This window comes from Haliotis rubra, unplaced genomic scaffold, assembly GCF_003918875.1.
Source record: "Haliotis rubra isolate DU_JTF1 unplaced genomic scaffold, ASM391887v1 Scf41, whole genome shotgun sequence".
NCBI classification, from domain to species: Eukaryota; Metazoa; Mollusca; class Gastropoda; order Lepetellida; family Haliotidae; genus Haliotis; species Haliotis rubra.
Window position 1 is genome coordinate 2,356,122 of NW_025767091.1, and position 9,994 is coordinate 2,366,115.

Genomic DNA, 9,994 nt, shown 5'->3' on the forward strand with positions numbered 1-9,994 from the left:
TAACTTGGTGACAATCGACTCGGTCATGTAACTTGGTGAATGGCTTCCGTTCTTTTGAGAAAGGCGGTCATATTATGGCGTTTGTGACCATGTTGAGTGAGTGAGTGAGTCTAGTTTTACACCGCACTCAACAATATTCCAGCCAATGGTGGCGGTCTGTATATAATTGAGAGAGAGAGAGAGAGAGATAGAAAGAGAGAGAGAGAGAGAGAGAGAGAGAGAGAGAGAGAGAGAGAGAGAGAGAGAGAGAGAGGAGGGAGAGAGAGAGAGAGAGAGAGAGAGAGAGAGAGAGAGAGAGAGAGAGAGAGAGAGACAGAGAGAGACAGAGAGAGAGAGAGAGAGGGGGGGGGGGGGTTAGTCCAATCCAGCAAAAGATAATATACAGGGGGCCAATTCCGCTTTCCGCAATCTACAAGACTGGCGACGTGGTTGAATGACCATATGAACCCAGGCATTGCAAGAGGAATGGGCCATAATTCCACAAGGTCGAATTCAAAAGACTTAGTCAGTCCAGGATTGGGCTTCATACCCATGTAAGGAAACGAAACAATGTTTTCTTCGGGACGGGCAAACGCTTTAACCATAAGACTAAACCACTGCCCTAGGGAGAATCCACTCACGATTTGCAGATGAGGTCGCAACCGCTGGTGAGAAGCGCATTGTTGTGCAGGATGGCGTTGCACTCATTCTCACAGACGACCTCGCTGGCGTTAGGTCCCACGGTGTCAACAATCTTACGGACAACGGACATCGGATCGAGCGGCAGTGTATAGGGCATGCTCACCGCTGAATATAATTAAGAAATACACTTCGCTCTACCACCATTTCTTTTCTAAGATGCCAAATTTAATACTTTCTAAAGATAATTACGATTAATTTAAGGCAGAAAACAAACGACGGTGTCGGTGACCTAAATTAAGAATCCTCGCACAGGGCTAACTGGCGCGCTGTTCTATTGATGTGTCTGCCCCCCCACGTTAAGACGAACGTTACCAGAAAAAAACAAATGATAACAGTTTGATGACGGTTTACGTTCGGATTAAATATCTTCTCTGAATTATTTTAATTACATCTGTCATGAACGTAAACCATATGGGGCAATATGAACGTTGCATTTCTACTACCAGCGTAAGTTTAGATCAGTACATCCAGAGGAAGTTGAGTAGTCAAGCGACATTCCACAATTGCATTGTGGGAATGTAAACATTACGAACGTTACCGTGTCGCTGAAAACTTGCGAGTCGAAATGACACATTTCAACCGTCGAAAAACATAAACGTAATGTTTCCACCAGTGATGTTAGCTGCGTGAAGCAACAGCAAACCAAGAAACTGGATGCAACGGTGTAGTTTACTGTAGGAGGCCGTACGAGGCGATGACAACTGACATGCATCGTGACGTCGCTTACATTGTGACGTAATGTAAAATGGTTCGATTACGAGGGGGCACACTAGAATGGCGCAGTGACAGGATAACGTCATTCAATTCTTACGTCATCAAAAAACTATACCTTTATTGTCTGATAATGTATTTTTTTTTCGATTGTTCTAACCGCTAGGCATCTTAGAAACACAAATAACTCATAACTAAATATGAAGGTTTCATTACAATGCGTTTGAATACTGCACAAAATATCTTTCACGTGTTTAATAAATATGTTATTTCACGGAAGCGAGTTTAGTATTCTGTATATTACTCTGCAACATATATTGATAGAAACTGCCTACAGTGTAATGACTCGCAGCTGTCCACGAGTCAAGCAAGGTCTTATACCATTGTGACAGAGGTATTAGCATTGTGACGTCATAACTGCAAACCATTATGACGTCATACGTGTAGCCTTATTACACTAGTGTAATATTGTCGTAAACATATATCACTGTAGTATTTTACACGGGCGAGTAATAAATGCAAAGTATGACACCAGCGGAAGGGACATAACTGTGCATAACAAACCTTGGAGCGGGTTGATATTATCAAATGCGAGGATAAGATTCACGATCGATCAAGTCACAATATAAGGTAACCAAGGAAGCATATTTGAAGCCAGCCAATGAGGGCGGGTGTTGGTTGATATTGTCCAATGAGAGGACGTGTTATACTCACGGTCGATCAGGCCACAAACCAGAGGCAGGAGCACGAGGATCAGAAGGGCGAATTTCATGGCTGCTGATCTGAATGTACAGAGTGTCACATCGGTGTGACTCGATGACGTAATTTTATGACGATGTCGTATTGGACATAGTCGCTGTACTCATTACTATCTGCTAAAATCAAATGAGGGATGGACCTCCCATGTGTGTCTCTTGCGATGAAGTGTTCACCCTCAAGCATATTCTACTTGACGGTGTGGACTTTTCGACTGCAAGGGATTCACATTTTGATGCGAGAAATCTTAAAGATCTGTTTTCCCGCGTCAGCGGGCATCTCATTGTTAACTACCTGAAGGAAGTTGACCTGTATTATAAATTGTAACTATGTAATGTGAATAACTAATTGATTGCTTTTGAATTTGGTGCTATGACATTTTCTGTTTTTAAATAATAATGTAGTGAATATATATCTTTTTAAAAATAAAACTCATTTGGACTTCGTACTTAAAATGTTTATGAAAGCAGACTTGATCTCGTCACTATATGGCTGGAATAATGCCGATGTGACGTAAAGCCAAACTCAAACTCAAACCTACAAAAAATGGGCCTAACACTTTGTACCCATTTTTGGAATCGAAACCGAACCTCTCGTGAGACCATCGGACTGGTCAACCACTAGGCTACCCACTGCAAGACACTGACATGTGAATGGTTGCAACTTACCGTAGTAGTAGACGACGCTGGAGACAGAGTGGGAGTTGAGGGCGACTTTTATAGGTTCCACCTCCAAGATAACCTTGCCCATCCTAATTCCAATATTTAAACAGAACTTGGTCTGTCAGTCAATTTGCATATGCAACATACTTGCATTTTGGGCACGAGGGGTCAGATAATGCAGCAGAAGGTCAGACCACCCAGTCACGATTTAATCAAACTGTGCAACGTTGCTGGAACCATGGATTACATTCAACCAACATCTCATTCATCCAATTTTCAGGGTTTTTTTTAAAGGACATTAATGTTGAGAGACAGTCCATTGTTATTTTTATACCATTATCTGAATTTGTATTACAGGAGCAATCCTGGTTCCAGTCTACGTCAGTGACGTGTAGTTCACTACGTGTAACATTACTATAGAGAATATCGCATGAGTTCTCGTTAGAAACTGTTGCAGGTACTGTGGGAAATTCGGGAGTGTCGTAAAAATATTATGTAAGTAGAACAACTATGGTATGTTTAACCCTGTAGTTTAAATGTCGCTAGATTATAAAAACTTTCGTTTGACAGACAAATCCAAAATGGTGAATGGTTCAGCATTTACATCGCTTTTAGCAATTGTATTTTAACACTTCAGGGCATTGAACATGGGTCTGTGGCTGGAGGAGTGAACGCCTTAACCATTTAACCACAACGCTGCAGAAACTGCCAAATTCTACCTTGGATATAGAATGACTTTTATCAAGTTTAGTGGCCTCAGTAAGACGAAGGTGCCAGGCCTACGTCAATGCACAAGGTAGACCCTCTCGCCTGACCTGTGAACGTGCTTTTGCATATGCCAGACGCACATATTTCTCTTTCCATGTAAAACATTTCATTCACGACAGTAAACGTTTAACACTGATTCTGTTTGTTTTTGTAAGTCACGATAAATGTTGTCTTGGAGTGTACATGTAAATGTGTTGTGGGTAATCATCATTTGTCTTTTGAAAAGGTTAAAAAACTTGGAATGACACACAGGAAAAATCTCTCAAACGTTTCAAAAATTCCTGATCATTGAGTTCACTTTGAATTTCAGCAGGTAAACCTTCATCAAAGGCAAAAAGACATACGGTTTGCCTTGAAACGAAAGAAAATTTCATTTTCTCGGCGTTCTTTTTTTCATGAAAAACGGCAACATTCAGATATCCTGACATTTATTTCCCGATTCGTCTTTTACATCACTCTGTCTAGGCGATGTGGAACCGCTGAACAAGGGACTGGAAGCTGGAAACAATATAGAGGAGTGTAAATATATAAAGTCATATATCATGTAACTTGGTGAAGTCTGGACCAGAAAATCCAGTGATCAACAGCATGAGCATCGATCTACGCAATTGGGATACGATGACATGTGTCAACCAAGCCAGCGAGCCTCACCACTCGATCCCGTTAGTCGCCTCTTACAACAGGCATGGGTTACTGAAAATCAGTTCTAATCCGGATCTTCATGGGTGACCATGCTGAGTTAGTATTTTAACAATGGTGTGTTCGAGTATCGACAAGGCAAACCAGTGGTTGATATCAGGAATGAAGGGTCAGAGAGAGAGAGTGAGTGAGAGAGAGAGAAATAGAGGGAGAGAGAGAGGGGGGGAAATAGAGAAATAGAGGGAGAGAGAAATAGAGAGATAGTGGGAGAGAGAAATAGGGGGAGAGAGAAATAGAGGAAGGGAGAGGGTGAGTGAGTGAGAGAGAAATAGAGGGAGGGAGAGAGAGGGGGAAAATAGAGAAATAGAGGGAGAGAGAAATAGAGAGATAGTGGGAGAGAGAGAGATAGATAGAAAGAGAGAGAGAGATCCATCCATCCAATCCATCAAACGATACTATACGGGGGGCCAATTCCACCCGGAACCTTCGCGGCGGATTCGGCAAGGGAAATGAGAACACTGTCCAACACATTGTTGAATACTGTAAAGATATTGGATATAGGCTTGTATCGCTTTCCTTAATATGTCTGCAATATCGCGACAATAACGTTCGATCCTGGAATCTACAAAACTGGCGACGTGGTTGAGTGACCATATGAACCACGCGTTCTGCTTCAATGCCATGACGTTTGAAACTGCCGCAGGCATTGCAAGTGGAATGGGTCAGAATTCCACAAGGTCGAATTCAAAGATTTAGTCAGTCCAGGCCGAGACGGTGCAAAACTTCACGATGGATTCAACAAGAGAAATGAAAATAATTACAAAAATAGAGTTTGGCAGTAGCCTTATGCCGCTTTTTGCAATATTTATGCAAAATGAGGGCGGCAAAATGGGCTTCATACCCATGTGTGGAAACGAACCAATGTTTTCAGCATGACGGGCAAACGCGTTAACCATTAGGCTAAACCACTTTCCTAAGGATGAGAATTCACTCACGACTTGCAGATGAGGTCGCAACCGCTGGTGAGAAGCGCATTGTTGTGCAGGATGGCGGTGCACTCATTCTCACAGACGACCTCGGTGGCGTCAGATCCAACGGTGTCAGCAATCTTCTGGACAACGGACTTAAGCTCTCCCAAGTCAAACAAGTGTTTGAACTCTGAATATAAACACACGCCACACACAAATGTGTATTGAATATGAAGGTTTCATTACATACGGTTACATACGGCAGTTTTGAAAGACCTAACTTGTTCCAGAGGGGTAAAATGTTATGGATGTACAAAAATGACACCAGTGGATCCTTTCCTCTAAAGTACATATTACTGTGCATAAGAAGTCTAAAAGCCTTATACTACTTAGAGTGAGTGAGTCTGGTTTTACGCCGCTTTTAGCAATATTCCAGCAATATCACGGTGGGGGACATCCGAAATGGGCTTCACACATTGTACCCATGTGGAGAATCGAACCCGGGTATTCGGCGTGACGAGCCAACGCTTTAACCACTAGGCTACACCGTCGCCCCTATATTACTTTGAAATCCAAACATCTTTCACAGTAAATTACAAAGAACATATACAATGAATATACCGAATAACGTCAAGTTGTATTTCTGAAGCAAAGGCAGCTATCAATAGAGACATATACACCTATAAATATCATAATTTGTCTTCTCTTTCCTTGACATTTCAAACGGACAGTCAGCTAGATTTATAAAGGTGGTTGAGCTTCTTGGTGACAACCATGCACATCTGGTTTACCGAAGATGAGATCATTCATTTCGACAGAGCAGGAATCCCATTGCGGTGGTCAATGAGAAGTGTTTCATGTTGGCCAGTAAGAGTAAACATTATGAAATACAAACCAGTGAGAGGATGCGCATAATATCACTAGCGAGCCAATGAGTGGTTACGCTACATAACCAGACTAGACATTGTCGTCACTAGCCAATGAGAGCAAGCGTTTCACGAGCCAGTAAGTGTGACACAAGCCATTGGGGTTGTAGGTTACATAGGATGAGCAGATGTTGTTTTAAGACACTCACAAAGGAGAAACATGCGTCACATTATGCCACCCAATGAGAGCAAGTGTTGGTGGATATTATCCAATCGTAGGATTTGTTATATCATAATCACGGTTGCTAGAGTGACAGTACGAGGAACCATGTTTGAAGCCAGCCAATGAGAGCGGATGCTGGTTGATATTATCCAGTGAGAGGATATGTTACATAAGAATCACGATCGATGAAGTCACACTATAAGGTAACCAAGGAAGCATGTTTGAAGCCGGCCAATGAGGGCGGGTGTTGGTTGATACTGTCCAATGAGAGGACGTGTTATACTCACGGTCGACCAGGTCACAGTAAACCAGGGGCAGGAGCACGAGGATGAGAAGGGCGAATTTCATGGCTGCTGATCTGAATGTACAGAGAGTGTCACATCAGTCTGACTCGACTACTCACCAAATGGGTCTTCCTAACTGTATAATTCATAGATTGCTAGATGAGTGGGTGAATATAATGAGACCTCCTTGACTACATAATCTTCATTTCTTTCACTAACTCGTTTCGAAAGCTCTGCCCATGTTGCTTATTTAGACAAAAAGACAGAACGCATGTAAATAAGGTGAATAATACAGCGAAGTACACAGGTGGCAGATCTAAGGGAATGGTGCTCCCGTACAGGCGTATGCTGCTGTAGTCATTGTGTGAGTGAGTGAGTGAGTATGATTTTATGCCGCTTTAGCAATATTCCAGCAATGTCACTGCGTGGGAGACTAGAAATGAGATTCACACATTGTACCCATGCGTGGAATCGAACCCAGATCTTCAGTGTGACGAGCGGATGTTTTAACCATTGGGCTAGCCTACTGGCCCCTTTACCCACTGATAATACACAGTATGGCTTCTGGTAGTGTTAAGAAGAAATGTGTTCTCTACGCTTCGAACAAATATTTACAATCACTATACATATTATATTATACATAACCTGACTGCCATACAGACATCTACTGGAGAACAATGGTCGCTGTGAATTTTTCATTCAGTTATGAGTAAAATTTGACGCCGTTTTGACCACTATTCCAGCAATATCCAATTGACCAATCTTGCAAAAATAGGCCTAGCACTTTGTACCCATCATGGGAATGGAACCCGAACCCGAGACCATCGGACTGGTGTATCCACTAGGCTACCCACTGCAAAACACTGACATGTGAATGGTTGCAACTTACCGTAGTAGTAGACGACGCTGGAGACAGAGTCGGAGCTGAGGGCGACTTATATAGGTTCCACTCCAAGATAACCTTGCCCATCCTAATTCCAATATTTAAATAGGACGTAGTCTGTCAGCCAATTTGCATATCTATGCAACATACGTCTACGTGTTTTGTGAGCACGAGAGGTCAGTGTCAGATAGTGCAGCGGAAGGGTGAACGTCCACGTCAGACCACCCAGTCACGATTTAATCACACTGTGCAACGTTGCTAGAACCATGGATTACATTCAACCAACGTTGAAGGACGTTGATGTTGAGAGACAGGCCGCTGTTATTTTAATAACATTTTCTGTGAATTCTATTACATGTGTAATCCTGATTCCAAATTACAATGCCAGTGACAATATGTAACATTACTGTAGAGAATATCACTCGTGTCCTCGTTAGCTACTCCTGCAGGTGCTATGGGAAATTCGGAAGTGTCGTTAAAATGTTATCTAACTAGATGTTTTTCCATGATACGCTCACTCTTTCCCATCCTCATTTGTTCTAATCATTATCTGATAGTGATTCACGTCCTTGAGGCATGCTTGGAATCGTAGGGGTGGTGGGGTAGCCTAGCGGTTAAAGCGTTCTCTCGTCACGTCGAAGACCCGGGTTCGATTCCCTGCACGGGTACAATGTGTGAAGCCAATTTCTGGTGTCCCCATCGTGATATTGCTGGAATATTGCTAAAACCAAACTCACTCATTCACTTTGAGTCGTACAACGGACTCAGCTTTTAGGGAAATAATTAATGCGATTATTTTTTATTATTTGCGTCGCTTGTCTTCGGTGATGTCCAGAGATTTATACATTTAGCATCTCACCATCTGTCTCTTCACGTACTGATTATGTAGGTCCGCCCAGGTATCACATACATTCTGTCTCTTCACGTACTGATTATGTAGGTCCGCCCAGGTATCACATACATTCTGTCTCTTCACGTACTGATTATGTAGGTCCGCCCAGGTATCACATACATTCTGTCTCTTCACGTACTGATTATGTAGGTCCGCCCAGGTATCACATACATTCTGTCTCTTCACGTACTGATTATGTAGGTCCGCCCAGGTATCACATACATTCTGTCTCTTCACGTACTGATTATGTAGGTCCGCCCAGGTATCACATACATTCTGTCTCTTCACGTACTGATTATGTAGGTCCGCCCAGGTATCACATACATTCGTCTGAATTGAGTCATAGGACTCCCAGAAACCACTGGCACTATATGAGAGGAGGTCTGCCATTCAGATTTCTACCATCTGTCAACTTTTAACGGATACCTGTTTAGTGATGCTTAAAGGAGAATACGAACGAAAACAAAACTTTTGAGAGGGGTAAAGTTTTGCATAACACTTCAGAATGGGCTAGGTAGCTTGTCTCCATGCTGGTAGCACTAGCGATGACCATCGTGAACCTTACATTTTCTTAAGTATGAGGTTGTGGCTTGTGTTATTTATGATTTTGGAGATACATTGAACAAACAAACAAAATATATGATCAACCTCAATCTGGGAGGAACTATGTTTCTTAAATGTATTCTTTAACACATGACCCGCGAAGAGTTAGAATTGGTTTTAAGCGACCCATGTTTGTCGTAAGAGGCGACTATCTGGATCGGGTGGTCAGGCTCGCCTCAATCAATGTGCCTCTTTGGCACCAACATTTGTGTAGAGCCATCTTTCTCCACTTCTAAATTTGTAGAACAAGTTTTCCTGCTTGAAATCATACAAATATCTCCCATTTCCTGCTGATATTGATACCCATGAAGATCCGGGTTATAATCTTTAGCAACCCATGCTTGTCGTAAGAGGCGACTGACAGGATCGGGTGGTCAGGGTAGCTTACTTGGTTGACACATGTCATAGGTTCCCAATTGCGTAGATCGATGCTTATGCTGTTGATCACTGGATTGTCTGTTACAGACCGCCGCCATATAATATATGGAATATTGCTGAGTGCGGCGTAAAACTGAACTCACTCACTCACTAGTAAAGTACAGATTCTATTAATTTTGTTGGGTTGAGTCGCAATCCACACTCTCAGAGTCCGGTACCTAATCGCCAGCACACAAAGTAACCCGCTCAGCCACCGCGACTTCCACAAAAATGGAAGTCGGACAACTGGTAGTCTAGACTTCGGACTTTGTGTTCCCCTCTGATAAGCGTAAATTGGCACGGCTCCCAAGGCCAAAAGCTATGGTGACACAATGCCATTTAGTAAGTGGTCAGATGTAACATATGTTATATTTGGGATTACACTTTCTGTGTAAAGTACATGCAGATTCTAGTACTTTTGTTGGGTTGAGTTCCCATCCGGGATTCGAACCCACACCATCAGAGTCAGGCACCTAATCGCCAGGACACAAAGTAACCCGCTCAGTCACCTCGACTTTACTAAGACAGTGTAATCCCAAATATAGCATATGTTACATTTGACCACTTTCTAAATGACATTGTGTAATCACAGTCAGTATTAGTTGACTATCCCTGATGTCAGAAGTGCTGAACATAGCAGG

General features: G+C 42.6%; 1 protein-coding gene across 1 annotated transcript; it reads right to left on the minus strand.

Moving 5' to 3' along the window:
- Nucleotides 1–3,989: 3,989 nt before the first annotated feature.
- LOC124288035 lies at nt 3,990–7,537 on the minus strand. The gene is made up of 4 exons (XM_046724597.1): nt 7,448–7,537; nt 6,562–6,632; nt 5,213–5,375; nt 3,990–4,076 (listed from the first exon to the last, which is right to left on the minus strand). Exons 2-4 carry the CDS (start codon nt 6,620–6,622, stop codon nt 4,040–4,042), a joined length of 261 nt encoding a protein of 86 aa, XP_046580553.1. The 5' UTR covers nt 6,623–6,632; nt 7,448–7,537; the 3' UTR covers nt 3,990–4,039.
- Nucleotides 7,538–9,994: the final 2,457 nt, after the last annotated feature.

Coding starts and splice junctions, on each gene's coding strand:
- LOC124288035 (XM_046724597.1), bottom strand. CDS start 6,622: ATGAAATTCGCCCTTCTCATCCTCGTGCTCCTGCCCCTGGTTTACTGT. Junction 5,376..6,561: donor TTACTGTGACCTGGTCGACC/GTGAGTATAACA, acceptor GTTTATATTCAG/AGTTCAAACACTTGTTTGAC. Junction 4,077..5,212: donor TGCGACCTCATCTGCAAGTC/GTGAGTGAATTC, acceptor TATTGTTTCCAG/CTTCCAGTCCCTTGTTCAGC.